General features: G+C 45.0%; 1 protein-coding gene across 1 annotated transcript; it reads left to right on the top strand.

The window, feature by feature from the left end:
• Window positions 1-1,876: 1,876 nt before the first annotated feature.
• Window positions 1,877-12,497, top strand: LOC102426148 (zinc finger protein 211-like). The gene is made up of 3 exons (XM_014447485.2): window positions 1,877-1,909; window positions 6,381-6,507; window positions 10,962-12,497. Exons 1-3 carry the CDS (start codon window positions 1,877-1,879, stop codon window positions 12,356-12,358), a joined length of 1,557 nt encoding a protein of 518 aa, XP_014302971.1. The 3' UTR covers window positions 12,359-12,497.
• Window positions 12,498-15,780: the final 3,283 nt, after the last annotated feature.

The following is a 15,780-nucleotide window of genomic DNA, read 5'->3' as shown; positions in this document are numbered from 1 at the left end:
ACTACCTGAGCCACTCAGCCAGGGCTTGTTCCACATATTGATGCATTCATTGGCAGATTCTTATATGTGCCCTGACCCGGAAATCAAACCCACAACCTTGGCATATTGGGATGACACTCTAACCCAACTGAGGTACCCAGCCAAAGTTAAAATTTTTTTTTAATTTTTAAATAGATTTTATTGATTTTTTACAGAGAAGAAGGGAGAGGGATATAGAGTTAGAAACATCAATGAGAGAGAAACATCGATCAGCTGCCTCCTGCACACCTCCTGCTGGGGATGTGCCCACAACCAAGGTACATGCCCTTGACCGGAATCGAACCTGGGACCCCACAGTTCGCAGGCCGATGCTCTATCCACTGAGCCAAAATGATCAGGGATAAAGTTAAATTTTTATTTATTGACTTGAGAGAATGAGAGAGTGAAAAAGAGAAATATCAATTTGTTGTTCCATTTATTTATGCATTCATTGATTGATGCTTGTATATGCCCTGATCAGAGATCTAACCCATAACCTTGGCATACCAAGGTCACACTCAAATAATTGACATTATGGGGCCATAATTGATTTATAGTGTTAAAAAACAAAATTCAGTGAAGTAAATTTAAATATGTAATTGCTTTAACAGATTCATAAATGGGAAGCAATCCATCTAGCAAATTGAACAGTTTATTAAGAATTGTAAAAAGGGGAACATTTTTATCGGCAGAAACGTATAAGGTGGGGACTAAGAAGCTAAAATGTGACTTATTTCAGACAATCACCTCCACCTAGGGGGAAAAGGGGATCTTATTTAAAACGTTTTGCAGGAGGCAAATAATTCGCTAAACTAAAAAACACAGTATTTTTTTTATATATAGAAAGGGCACCTTTTCTATAGGAAAACGACCTGGAAAATTTTTTATCATAAGGTTACCTGTTTTTTCTATGGGGGGTGGAAAAAGTTCATGAGACATAATTCCATTACTGGTGCTTGACCAGAAAACATTAAACTGGATGCTTAAGATTGTTTCTGGAAATGGTGGAAACTACAATTATATCAGGTATTAAACTAGGCTTTCAGCATGGGTGATGCCATTTGGGGCCTGTGGCTTTCTGTTTAAAGATAGCCTTTTGTGTCCAGCTGGTGGTGTTAAGCATGGACCCTAGACTCAGGAGTCACAGTTCAATTCCTGGTCAGGGCACATGCCTGGGTTGTGGGATCCATTCCCAGTTGAGGGCATAGGGGCAATGGATCAATGATTCTCTCTCATCATTGATGTGCCTCTCCCCGCCCCGCCCGCCCCCCCTTCTTCCTCTCTCTGAAGCACAGATAACATCTGGACTTTGAATTGGCATCTAAGGGGCGAGGGTGGCACAGTCTTGTAGTTCTGAGCCCCTAAACCAATCTCCAAGTAGATAGGTCAGAATTGAGTTTTTGCAGCAATTAACCGGGAGCAAATACCTCCCTCCAGGGAGCAGCATCGGATCCCTCCAATGGCAAACTTCCTAGTTGTTCACGTTGGAGAACAATGTGCCCTCTGGAGCTCTGGGAACTACATTACCCAGAAGACCGAGTGCTAGTTGAGCGAATGACACATCAGGCCGAAAGCATTTCCGTTGGATTTCCAGGATTTGGGGCGGGACTTCCGGTTCCATCTTGCAGACGGTGAAACTTGCTAGTTGCTCGGAGTCCCTTCGTGCTTTGAATTGCAATGTGGGTTTTGAGGTGACAGAAGGGAGAAGGCGCCAAGGAGTTGTGGTCCCTGCCGCACAGAGCGGGTGTGAGGTCGGCGACCCCGCGAGTGACCCGCTTCAGGGCCGGGACCGAGTCCCCTCCTCGCCCGCCGCCTCCGCCCCCGCCCCCGCCCCCGCCCTCTCCGCCCGCAGAGTCCGATGGCGGCGCCCGCTCGGAGGCGCCCGGCCGTGGTAAGTGCGTCCCCCGGGCCTCCCCGCCTCTCCCACCGAACCCTGCAGCCCCGGGGCGGGCACCCGTCCCCTCCTGCAGCCCAGGCCCCGCGTCTGTACCGCGAGGCGTTGGAGGGTGACCCCTGGTGTGACGGGGCTGGGAGGGGGTGAGGGGTTGAGGGACCGCCGGGGAGCAGCGCGGGGCCACTGACCCAGGCGGACGCGGAATCCTGGGGTCCGTCCCTCCCTGCGCCCTAAACAGTCTGGGTCGGAGTTCCGTCTCGTCTGGGATCGTCTGGGAGGCAGAGGGTCTGGGTGCCTTCATTCTGAGGGTCCTTGGGGCCATGGGAGGTGGTGAACCGTGGGGACGGGGGCTGTGTTTGGGTTTGAAAAGGTTTTTCCATCCGGCGGAGGTTGTGGCAGAATGCACCGGAGGATGATCAGCCACACTCTGAGGGAGGGAAGTTCAACTTTTATTTTTATTTTTTAAAATAATATGTTATTGATTTATTTTACAGCGAAGAAGGATAGAGTTAGAAACATCGATGAGGGAGAAACATCGATCAGCTGCCTCCTGCACGCCCCCTACTGGGGATGTACCCGCAACCAAGGTACATGCCCTTGACCAGAATCGAACCTGGGACCCTTGAGTCCGCAGGACGCTCTGTCCATTGAGCCAAACCGGTTAGGCCGGGAAGATTAACTTTTATTTCGCAGATCTGCTAGTCCAAGGAAATTCCCAGTCCAAAGCCTGAACTGAGCTCCTGGGGAGGCTCTGACCAATATGTCTCCTCCCCTGGCGGCCCCTGAGGGTTTCTGCAGCTCCGCTCAAGTCAGTCCAAGTGGGAAGTAAGACCACAGTTTTAACCAGATACTGAACTAGGTTGCAAGCCCCGCCCCCCTTTTCCTTTTCACTGAGAGTGAACAGACTAGAGTGGGGTGTGGAGGAAAAAAGGGGCCCCATGCTAACCCAACAAGCTCAGGGAAGGCCTGCACGGCTGTTGCAGAAATTAATTACCAGGCGATTGGAAAACACGGGTACTCGGAAGGTTCAGGAAAAACCCTTCATTTGCAGATGCACCAGTGCGGTGACTCGGAGTCATTCTCCAAAGCCCAGGTGATGAATATGGAGGAAGCTTTCCTTTTATCCCCTTAGTTTCTTTGTCCCCCAAATATGGACCCGGCTTCCGGACTCTTCAGGGGCTTTGCAGTCCCGTCCTGCCGCCCCCTTCCCCCGCCCCCCCCCCCTTGGGATGGGGGAAGTGAGATAACACCCAAAGGCCTGGCTTGGCTGGTGCCAGCGCTGCGAACCCCTGGGGGCGGGGGGTGGGGGGGGGGCGGGCGTGTATGGTTCATGGTTTATGGCCTTTGTAAAATGGGAGTATTCCGGGAAACAGGTTCTGCAAGGCTGGACAAGCTTTACAGATAAGAATGGGGCTTAAGCCCTGACCCGTTTGGCTCAGTGGATAGAGCATTGGCCTGCGGATTGAAGGGTCCCGGGTTCGATTCCGGTCAAGGGCATGTACCTCGGTTGCAGGCACAACTCCAGTAGGGGGCGTGCAGGAGGCAGCTGATCGATGTTTCTCTCTCATCAATGTTCCTAACTCTCTATCCCTTTCCCTTCCTCTCTGTAAGAAAAAAAAACAACCACCAATAAAATACATTTTTAAAAAAAGAAAAAAGAATGGGGCTTAATTATAGCAAGAATGCATCAGAGTGCTGGTTACTGGCACAGATTCAGATGGCTAGCCCCAATTGTCTTATATGCCTCCTCAGGGCCGTCTAGCAAACTGTAAGTCATAAAGGAACCACAAAGGATGGTCTGAAATTAAAACTTTAAAGGAGGATTAAAAATGGCAGCAGAGTAAGTGGATGCTACACGGACATGCCCCCGGGAACATACTGGAATTACAACTAAAATACAGAAAAACTTCCTGAATAATCAACAGAAAACTTGCAGGAGAGAACCCTGATATCGAAAGTCGCGACTGCATAGAGACTGAAAACACACACACACAAAAAGCTTTAACTAAAAGCAGCTTATAGTAGGTAGTCATGCCCTAGGCCAGTCTCTTCCCTGACAAAGGTCACTCTTTACCTTAAGTGAGCCTATTGTCTTTTTGCATCTAAGATAACCTGCCTGTGAACTGTCAGGGTAAGTTGTAACTTAACCTTCCAGTCCCCTCAGGGCATAGCCAAATGCACTTGGGCTCCAGGACTGAGGCCATAAATTCCTTCATTGTTATTGTTATCATGTTTACTAGAGGCCTGGTGCACAAAATTTGTGCATGGGAGGGGGGGTTCCCTCAGCCCAGCCTGCACCCTCTCGCAATTTGGGACCCCTCAGACATCCCTCTCACAATCCAGGACCACTGGCTCCTAACTGCTGGCCTGCCTGCCTTCCCGATAGCCCCTAACCACTCTGTTTGCCTGCCTCATTGTCCCTAACCACTCACCTGTCTGACTGATCACCCCTAAACACTTGCCTGCCTGACAGATTGCCCCTAACTGCCTCTGCCTCGGCCCTACTGCCGTAGTTTAGTCTAGAAGGACGTCCGGAATGACATCCAGAGGGTAGTTTGGCTCTCTGGTCTAATTAGCATATTACACTTTTATTATTATAGATTATTGACTGTTAATTATCCTGCACCCACCTAAGTAAAAGAATTAAGTGTCTTTTACTTTTTTAAATATATTTTTATTGATTTCAGAGAAAGGATGAGAGAGATAGAAACATCAATGATGAGAGAGAATCATTGATCGCCTGCCTCTGCTATGCCACCACTAGGAATTGAGCTCGCAACCCAGGGAATGTGCCCTAGGCTGGAATCGAACCCAGGACCCTTCAGTGCACAGGCCAATGCTCTATCCACTGAGCAAAACCAGCCAAGGCTCATTTTACTTTTTACTAGTTACTGGTTAATAATGCGGATTTTTTTTTTCAATAGATGGAGTTACACATATGTTGATATATATGCTATTTGCTATGTATGCTATTTTGTTGTATTGACAACAAGCTTCAAAACTTCATATGTCAAATTTTTTGAAGGTGTTAACATCATGGATATTTTTACACTTAAAAATGTCGAATTTCATGCCAAAAAAAAAGAGCATTTGCAGGAAGTTTTAATTCATTACTTTATTTTGGAGAAAAGTGCTGCTGAAAGTTATCGTATACTTCGGGAGGCTTATGGTGAACATGCTCCATCTCAAGATACTTGTGAACGCTGGTTTAAACGCTTTCAAAGTGATGACTTCGATGTGAAAGACAAAGAACATCCAGGTCAATTGATCATAAAACGCTTGATCGTAAAACGACCAGAATGGGCCAGAAGACATGGCAAAGTAATTTTGTTTCATGATAACGCACCATCACACACTTCAAAACCAGTTAAAGACACGTTAAAAGATCTTGCCTGGGAAGTATTAACCCACCCACCGTATTCACCAGACCTTGCTCCTTCAGATTACTACTTGTTCTGATCAATGGCACACGCACTTTCTGAGCAGCACTTCAAAACGTACGAAGAAGTGGAAAATTGGGTCTCTGAATGGTTTGCCTCAGAACAAGAAAAGTTCTGTTGGGACAATATCCACAAATTACCTGAAAGATGGAGGAAATGTGTAGCTGGCAATGGACATTACTTTGAATAAAGCACTTTTGATGTTTCTCTTGAAATTATCATGTTTTCTTTGATTACAAAATCCGCATTATTAACCAATACACCTAGTATATCCAATTCCAGCGGTTTCCCCAGCTTTGCTTTCTCCTGTCTCCCTAGTCCATAACCAGTGGGTTTCATGTAACCGACTTACATCTTCTCCTTGGATGATAATGTATAAAACAAGGTGCAAAATTGCCGTTCTCCGGAGCATTATCCTAATCCATTGAGATTCTGCTTTCCCGCAATTGTAGATAGTTTGGCTCAAATAAACTCACAAAAGTTCTTTACATGTTTGAATGATTTTTACCTTAGCAGGGGTGATGGGGACAGTGAGGAGCAGGGAGTTGATTCCTTGCCCAAGGTCACAGAGCTGGAAAGGGGCAGCACTAGGATAGAGAGTCTGCAAGTCACCGGACTGCGGGGCTGGGCGGGGATACAGCGGAGACCTGCTCACCTGGAGCTGATCGGATGTTGGGGCTGACGGTCCTGGGTACCTGGTGTGTGGTTTTGAGCCCACGTTTTGCTGTGTCCTGCAGGAATGATCTGGGACATCCCAGTGGGTTTGCGTGGCATTAATGATGGAGCCCTTCTGGCATGGCCCAGAGTTTAGATGGCATTAATCTGCCTCGCCACCCCTTCCCCTTCTCCTGCCTGTTGCTGAGGGTGATAAGAGTGACTTATGGGACTGAGCTGAGAGAGCAGGCAGCACTGGCACCAAGGCCGGGTGTCTTCTGTGAACTGGGGGGCCCTGGAGGTGGTTGGTTGTGGGAAAGAGTAGGATTGTGGGTTGTCAAACTATTGCTGACTCGGTGTATTCATTCTGACAGGTTGGTGTGACCTTTGAGGATGTCGCCGTGTACTTCTCGGGAACAGAATGGCAGCTTCTTGACGAGGCTCAGAGATGCCTATACCTCGATGTGATGCTGGAGAATTTTGCTCTCATATCCTCACTGGGTAAGAACATCACTCTGCCCTGGCTGGTTTGGCTGAATGGATAGAGCGTCGGTCTGCGGACTAAGGAGTCCCAGGTTCGATTCCACCAAGGGCACATGCCTGGGTTGCAGGCTCGATCCCAGTAGGGGGCATGCAGGAGGCAGCCAATCAATGATTCGCTCTCATCGTTGATATTTCTATCTCTCTCTCCTCCCTTCCTCTCTAAAATCAATAAAGTATATTTTTTTTAAAAAAAGGAAAAAAAGAACATCACCCTTCTGTTTCATTCTTTGAGTTCGTCTGCAACCACACCTCCACCCCCTCCCCCTCCTAAGTATGGACTTAGGTTCGTTCTGGCTGTTGGGTGTTAATAAAAATATTGTTGGATTCCGGAGAGGAAGGAAGAGGGAGGGAGAGAGATAGAAATATCACCGATGAGAGAGAATCATTGATTGGCTGCCTCCTGCAAGCCCCACACTGGGGATGGAGCCCAGAACCTGGGCATGTGCCCTTGACCGGAATCAAACCTGGGACCTTTCAGTTCGCAGGCCGATGCTCTATCCACTGAGCCAAACCTGCTAGGGCAGTTTCTTCTGTTTTAAGCTCTAAGGGTCCTGCACCCAGGCAGCTTTGGGCAGCAGGAGCTGCCCTTTGGATCTTCCCTCATCGGATTTTAAGGGTCCTTCTTTTTTCCTCACTGCCCTAAGCTTTCATAAACTTCATCTCACTTCAACAACAACAAAAAATGCTCGTTCTCCCTAGTGACCTGGGCTAGGCTGTCCATTTCCCCCAACTTCCTTTCATGAGAGTGTGCTTAGCTCTCACGTCTGGGCACAACTTGCTTCCCCAGTTTCCTGGACAGCTGCCGTGTTTGTTATGGCCGGGATATTGGCACTGCCCTGTTTTCTTACCGCAGCCCCAATGCATTTCAACAATGTTAGATCTTCAGATCCAAGAATATGGGATTTCTTTTCATTTATTTGTGTTTTCTTCCATTTCTGTCATCACTGTCATATAGCGTTCAATGTACATACTTTGCAGCTGATTGTTTGAACTTATTTTGTGTGTTTTATTGTTTTTCATACTATTGTGAATTTGACTACTTCATTTTATCTTCAAAGATTTTGTTTTTAGTGTATAAAAATGGAAGTGATGTTTGTATGTTTATTTTTTTTTAAATTAATTTGCAAAGCTTACAGGGGAATCTTGACAATTTTCTGGATGTAGTGTCTGTATGTCATCTGCCAGCATCTCTGATGATGGTTTGTAGTTCATAGTGTCTGCTGTAATGTCTTTCATTTCTGCTTTGATTTGAGTGTTGTTTCTCTTGTTCCAATGTAGCTAACGTTTAGCCAGTTTTGTGCATGTTATCAAAAAAACTGCTGTTCCTGGCCTGTTTTGCTCAGTGGTTAAAGCGTCAGCCCAGGGACCCAAGGGTGTCGGGTTCAATTCCAGGTCAAGGGCATGTGCCTGGGTTGTGGATTCACTCCCCATCCCCCATGGGGCACATGTGGGAGGCAACCAGTATGTGTGTCTCACATAAGTACACAAATTAAAAAAAAACAGTCCCTAGTTATGCTATTCCTCTTTTTGCCTTTCCTATTTCTGTTTTATATATATCAGTTCTAACATTGATCACTTCCTTTGCTAGCCCTGGGTTTACTTTCCTCATGTGTTTTTAATTTTCTGTGGAGCAGGGTTAGGCTGCTGTGTATTTCAGATTTGTCTTAATATAGGCATTTATCTGTATACAATTTACTCTTAGGCTTGCATCTCCTGCACCCCATTCATAAGCTTTGGTAAGTTGTCTTTCTGTACACATTGCCTCTAGATGTTTGTGGGGGTTTTCATACATATTTTTATATGTTTTTACTGATTTTGAGAGAGAGGAAGGAAGAGGATTAGAGAGATAGAAACATCAGTGACAAGGAAACATCGATCAGCTACCTCCTGGTTGCCCCATTGGTGGGCTGCCTCCTGGTTGCCCCATAGAAGGGATTGAAGCCCACAACCTGGGCATGTGCCCTGACCAGGGGGAATATAACCAGTGACATTTTGGTTACTGGGTTTACGCTCAACCTCTGAGCAACACTGGCCAGTGCCTCTAGATCGCTTTAAGGTCTTTTTTAGTTTCACTGACCCACTGGTTGTTTAAGAGTGTGTTATATTTAATTTCAACATATTTGTGAATTTCCAGCTTTCTTGAAACTGGAATTGATTTCTAGTTTCTTATATTGTGATCAGGTAAGATTCTTGAAGTGATTTCTTCTGCAAGTTTGAGATTTCTCTTTTGACCTACCATTGCGGCAGATAAGAAACTACAAAACTTCTTGGGCATGTGCGATAGTGAAACTGAGACAAGAAAATTAAACAAGCTCAAACAATTTGGACAACTTACAGCCAGCTTGTGAATCTAAGAGCCTATTTTCCCGCAGATAAGAACATGTGAAAATAAATAGTTTACACCTCCCTCTCTAATCAAAGAATTCACAGCTCGACCCGCCCTGGTCTGTGAAAATAGAGAACAGGGATCCAATAAATGGCATTTGCGCCAGTTAACCCAAGGATAGATACGTTAACCGAATGATAGATAAAGTCAGATGAACAAATAACAAAAACCCCATTAGAACCAGACAGACTCAAGATAAAAAATAAAACATTAAACAGAACAAAAGACAAACCCAAACTTCCTTGTACACTAATTCCAAACCATTAGCATATTACAAATGCACCTGAAAAGCTGATGAATATTCTTATGAAACCTTCCCCTGAGATCCTCACCCTCAGGAACAAACAAAAAAAAAGAGAGAGAGAGAAAACCTTCAGGACAGTGCTGATCTGGTAGCTCAGTTGGTTTGAGCATTGATCCAATGTATCTAGGTTATGGGTTAGATCTCTGATAAGAGCACATAAAAGAAGCAACCACTGAATGCATAATTAAGTGGAACAACAAATGATGATTCTTTCTACATTTTATCTTTCTCTAAAATCAATAAAGAAAAATTAAAAAAGAAGAGGTCCTCAGGGCAGAGACTCAATGCCAGCTCACTCTAGGCCAGCTGTGGGCAAACTACAGCCCACGGGCCGGATTCGGCCCGTTTGAAATGAATAAAACTAAAAAAAAAAAGACCGTACCCTTTTATGTAATGATGTTTACTTTGAATTTATATTAGTTCACACAAACACTCCATCCATGCTTTTGTTCCGGCCCTCTGGTCCAGTTTAAGAACCCATTGTGGCCCTCGAGTCAAAAAGTTTGCCCACCCCTGCTCTAGGCTATGCCCATGCCCCTTTCCTAGCTTAAACTTTTAACTTTTCTCTAAACGTTAAGGGTTCTCACTGGACATTCAACCAGAGGAGCAACTGGCAACAGCAGCTCATCCCAGGCTTACACCTGATCTTATCTACATGTTCCCCTGGTCTCTGACATCCCAGTGACCTAACAGCAGCCCTGCCTTGACTCACTGCTTTCCTGCAACCTTTCTAAGAGGCCAAAGCTCCCCTGTTGCTTCTTCTACTCAAAGTTCTTTCTTTGTTTCTATGTCCCTAGCTTTAACAGATGCACTCTCAAAATCACCTGGACTCCTGTTGACAAATCTGTCCTACTCAAATTCAAGAACCCACCCAGTAGAGTCTGTCCTGAGGTAGACCTGCTGCACCCTGGTCCCTTTTGGTAACAACTTTGTTATGTAGAGAATGTTTCAGGTGTGGCTTGACAAGAATGCTTCTTCTGCATTTGGATGGAATGTTTTGTGTATATATACAGGATTAGAGTTGCTCTAAAATGTAGTCAAACTACAGTAATTCCATATTTATTTCAGACAGGATGACCTAGCCTTTGTGAAAGGGGAATATTGAAGTTCTCTACTAACATATATTTTTTCTGCTTTCGGATCATTTATTATTTGCTTAATGTTCTTAGTTATTCTGTCCTTGTGTGCATATTACTTAAAGTTGTTAAGCTCTTGATTTTTCTTATATTCATGGGGTAGGTTGTGGCCAAGGTGATTTTTATTGGAATTCCTGCCGACATATGCTATATGTATGTCCTCTGATTTGTAACGTTCGGTGTTGCGGGGGCTGCTGTGGTTCCTAAGAACAAAGTTCCACCACAGAACACGCCACTAGGGTCACACAGTGCAAGCTCTGCAGATAACAGGCATTTTCAATCCTTGTGTTTTGAACCATGCCATTTCCACATAGGTTTGCTCACCCAGCCAGCCTTTCCTCTTCCTCTCTTTACTGCTGTCCAGTATTGGTCCAGGCACATATCTTTATATTCACCTCAAACGTCATCTGCTCTTTTTCAGATAATTTTTATTGGTTTGTGTACATTCCCATGTGCCCTGACTGGGAATCGAACTGTGGCCTCCTGCTTCATAAGCCACCCTCAACCAGAGAGCCACCATGGCCCAACGAGATTACTTTTGGCTGTGGGGTCAACATGTAATTCACCAGTGTTTCCTTTTGTTCAGGTTGCTGCTGTGGAACATGGGATCTGGAGGCACCCCTTGAACAGAACGTTTCTGTAAGACTGTCACAGGCAAAGAAGACCAAAGTACCTTTGTCTTCCCAGAACAGCCACCCCTGTGAGAGTTGTGGTCCGGTCTTACGGGACATTTTCCAGTTGGTTGAGCAGCAGGGAACACCACACAGCCCCAAACTGTTGAGGTGCGGTGCATGTGCAAAACCATTTTATTTCAGTGCGAAGTGTCACCAGGACCATGAGCAGCACAGGAGAGGCAACCGTTTGATAAGAGGTGTGGACAGAGCCTCACCTGCGAAGAGCTGCACGTTCAGTGTGTCCCAGACACTTGTTACCAGTCAGAAGGTTGGACACAGCATCCTTACTGCCTCAGGGCAACTTCAGCCACAGGCTACTCATACCACAGTCAAACCAAGTGACAGCTCGAAGGCCGGGGTTATATGTCAAAACAGAAAGAATTACCATACCAAGAAGGAATGTAAAAAAGTGATTGGCTGCAATGACACTCTTGTTCCAGACCATGCTGGCCATGCGGGAAGGCAGTGTCTTGTGGGCCCTGAAAGTAAAAAAGGTCTTAGAGGAATCTCTGGTTTTCGTTATCAGAACGTTCACTCATTGGAAAAGTCATACGAGTGCCGTGAATGTGGGAAGTCCTTTCGAAGAAAGGATAACCTGAATGAACACCAGAGGATTCACACTGGAGAAAAGCCTTATGAGTGTGGAGAATGTGGGCTGTCCTTTAGCCAGAAGTGGAGCCTGAATCAACACCAAAGGAGTCACACTGGAGAAAAGCCGTATGAGTGCCATGAATGTGGGAAATCTTTTACCTATTGCTCTGGGCTCCAAGGTCATCGGTCTGTTCACACTGGAGCAAGGCCGTATGAGTGCAGTGAATGTGGAAAATGTTTTACCACAAAATCCTACCTTCATGTTCATCAGAGAATTCACTCTGGTGAAAAGCGTTACAAGTGCCGTGAATGTGGGAAATCTTTTACCTATTGCTCTGGACTCCGTGGTCATCAGTCTGTTCACACTGGAGCAAGGCCGTATGAGTGTAGTGAATGTGGAAAATGTTTTACCACAAAATCCTACCTTCATGTTCATCAGAGAATTCACTCGGGTGAAAGGCGTTATGAGTGCAGTGAATGTGGGAAATCTTTTATGTGTAACTCGAAACTCCGTTATCATCAGAGAGTTCACACTGGAGAGAAGCCGCATGAGTGCAGTGAATGTGGGAAATCTTTTGTCCATAGCTCTAGCCTCCGTTGTCATCAGAGAGTTCACACTGGAGAAAAGCCGTATGAGTGCAATGATTGTGGGAAATCTTTTGCCTTTAGCTCTCAGCTCCGTTGTCATCAGAGAGTTCACAGGACAAAGACCTTATGAGTGCAGTGATTGTGGGAAATCTTCTGCCTGTTGCACTGGCCTTTGTTGTCACCAGAGAGTTCACACTGGAGAAAGACCTTATGAGTGCCATGAATGTGGGTAATCTTTTATGATGATCTCTCATCTTCATAAACATCAAATTTCACACAGGAGAAAGGCTTTTTGAGTGTTGTGAATGTGGGTAATCTTTTAGTAAAAATTCTACTCTCTGGAAACAGGAGAGTACACATTAGACCAGTGGTTCTCAACCTTCCTAATGCTGCGACCCTTTAATACAGTTCCTCATGTTGTGGTGACCCCCAACCATAAAATTATTTTCATTGCTACTTCATAACTGTAATTTTGCTACTGTAAACAATATGTAATTATATATGTGTTTTCCGATGGTCTTAGGCGACCCCTGTGAAAAGGTTGTTCGACCCCCAAAGGGGTCGCTTCCCACAGGTTGAGAACCGCTGCATTAGAGGGCGTTTTTAGATTTGTAGGGAATGTAGTTACTTTGTTCAGTGTTAGCAGCACTGCGGGAAATTTAGGCTTCAGTGGTCTAACTTTCATCTCATAAATCCCATCCTCAAAAGTAGGGAGGTTTTCCATAATTTTAATTATGTGGGAAGCATGTGTCCTTATGTTCTACCTTCTAACCTGCCCAGGACTTAGTATCACTGAAAATTTCTGTGACAAAATCCATTTCACCTGAACCAACACTGAGCAAGGCCCCACACTTTTCATCAGTCACCATCCTCATGTCCTCAGGGAAGCTGACTTTGTTCCCCTTATTAGTTGGAGGAAATTAGGAGTAACCTGAGCCCCTAGGAGATCTGCATTTCATGTACTCTGACTATTTGGGGCATGGACCTGACCCGTTTTTGACCTCAGAGAACATCTGAGTTCAGCTGGTATCTTCCAGAAAAAAATTTTTTCAGAGACATGATTGCCCTAGATACCTCTGGTGAATATTTCCATTGTTTCTGTCACCCAAAGACTGGTTGGGTGTTTTTTAAAAAACTGGTTAGTTTTTTATAATAATAAAGGCCTTTTTGTTTAAGTCCTCTATAACTTTGGATGTTTTCTTTGTGGTTTAGGTTATAAGCATATTTGGGCTCTACAAGCATGAGGAAGTGAACAATTTTTTATGAGGGTCTCAACCTTTCTCTGCCTCTGAGGGTTGATACGGTGGGGAAATTAGTTCACAACTTTCCGCCAAATTTGCATTGCTACCCACATCATTCTAGGAAAAAACTGCAGGGTTTCCTGGTACTCGTGTGAAGCCTGAATGCTATGCGCTTTAGAAGACTCAGAAATCACTTTCAAAACCTAGCTGGGGTGACAACTTCACGGGCTTCTAGGATCAGCATGAATTTTGTTTTTCACACGGTATGACAGGACTTTTGTTGTTGTTAATCTTCACCCGAGGATATTTTTTCCATTGATTTCTAGAGAGAGTAGAAGCAAGGGAGGGAGATTGAAAAACAGAGAGAGAGAGAGAGAGAGAGAGAGAGAGAGAGAGAGAGAGAGAGAGAGAGAGAAACATCAGTGTGAAACAGAGACCCATTCATTGGTTGCCTCCTGCATGTGCCCCAACCTGGGCCAGGGATTGAACCTGAGACACATTGAAGCATGGGCGGACTTTCTCATTACAGAGCCACACCAGTCAGGGGTATGTGAGTACATTTGAAGGGAATTGCTCTTTTTTCTTTTTGTTTGAGAGGAAGGGAAAGGGTGGGAGAGATAGAAACACCAATGATGAGAGAATCATTGGTCAACCGCCTTCTCCATGCTCCATTCCTCACCTGGAATTGAATTCATAAGTCAACTCTCAACCACTGAGCCATGCCGGCCGGGTTTTTGTTTGTGTTTTGTTTGTTTGTTTCATCTGTCTCAATTCCATGGGTGATGATCACTGGTTTTAGAACCATAGTTCTTACAGAATGCCTTCTACACAATCCCAGTGGTCGGCAAACCGCGGCTTGCAAGCCACATGAGGCTCTTTGGCCCCTTCAGTGTGGCTCTTGCACAAAATACCGACTTCTGCGCATGGGCCACAAAGTTTCAATCTCACTGTATGTGCGCGCCAGCATGTGGTATTTTGTGGAAGAGCCACACTCAAGGGGCCAAAGGGCCGCATGTGGCTCACGAGCCATGGTTTGCCGACCATGGCACTAGCCTAATTGGGATTGGAGAAGCTTGCAGCCAGCTAGATGGAATCGGCCTCTTCTCTAGGTGCATCCAGAAACATTTGAAAAAGACTGTAAGACCAGTGTGTTCACACATCTGAGGATCTCCAGGCATGTTTATCTTCTGTGCTCAAAGTCACTGTTATTGAAAATAAAGGGTTTTGTGCATTTCGGTACCCTCTTAGATCTTTACCTGATGATCAGAGTGCCCAGGCAGGAAATCAAAGGTACAGGAAAGTGTCTATAGAACAGGGATGTACTTTTGTGACCCAGCCAGTATTTCTGTTGATTTTGGTGAAAATTCATTGTTTGGTATAGTTGATGTCACTAAGACAAGATTTGACCTCCAGAGGATATGAGAACCTGAATTGAATAGAGAGATGCCAAACCTATTTTCTAAGAAGTGTTGGACACAAAATTTAAAAGAAATTTTTGAACCATTTTTTAAAAGTTTTAATTAGTAAAGAACATATTTCAAGTATACTATTTGATGAGTCTTGACATATGCATGAAACTGGAACCATCCCTGTGATCATAGTATTGCCCATATCTGTCACTGTGACTTTATTGTCTTCTTATGATTTCTCTCTTTGCACTAGGAAAGGCATCTGTGTGCTCTTGTCTCCAACTCCAAATTACTCCCCTCTTTACTAATCTATACAAGGGACATAACAGCTGAGCTTGATGGGCAATAAAATGTCTCCAAGCCTGGCCAGTTTTGCACAGTGGATTGAGCATCGTCCTATGCACCAAGAGGTCACGGGTTCCATTCCTAGTCAGGGCACATGCCCAGTTTGAGTCTTGATTCCCAGTAGGGTGCCTGCAGGAGGCATCTGATGATGTTTCACTCTCACATCAATATTTCTCTTCCTCTCTAAAGAAAAAAAAAAATCACTAAAAAAGTCTTTTAAAATATTTAAGGAAAAGAAAAACATTCAGATAAATATCAATGATTGGTAGCGTATCTGTCAACAGGTTTGATAAAAAAAATCTTGTTTTAGCTAATTTTGTGAGTCCACTGCTCTAAGGTGTTCTTTAAGAGGAGGGCAGCTTTTGTCCTGGCAGGTGTGGCTCAGCTGGTTGAGCGCCATGAGCACCGTAAAGTGGACAGTTCGGCTCCTAGTTAGGGCACATGCCCAGGCTTCAGGTTTGTTCAATCCCCGAATGGGGTGCATGGTGTGTGGGAGAGGCAGCCTATTGGTGTTTCTCCCTCTCTCCTTAAATGATCTATATAAAATCAGACATGAG

The sequence above is a fragment of the Myotis lucifugus genome, unplaced genomic scaffold (genome assembly GCF_000147115.1).
Source record: "Myotis lucifugus unplaced genomic scaffold, Myoluc2.0 scaffold_659, whole genome shotgun sequence".
NCBI classification, from domain to species: Eukaryota; Metazoa; Chordata; class Mammalia; order Chiroptera; family Vespertilionidae; genus Myotis; species Myotis lucifugus.
The sequence above is the reverse complement of the archived record's forward strand: the minus strand, read 5'-3'. Positions and strand labels throughout refer to the sequence as shown.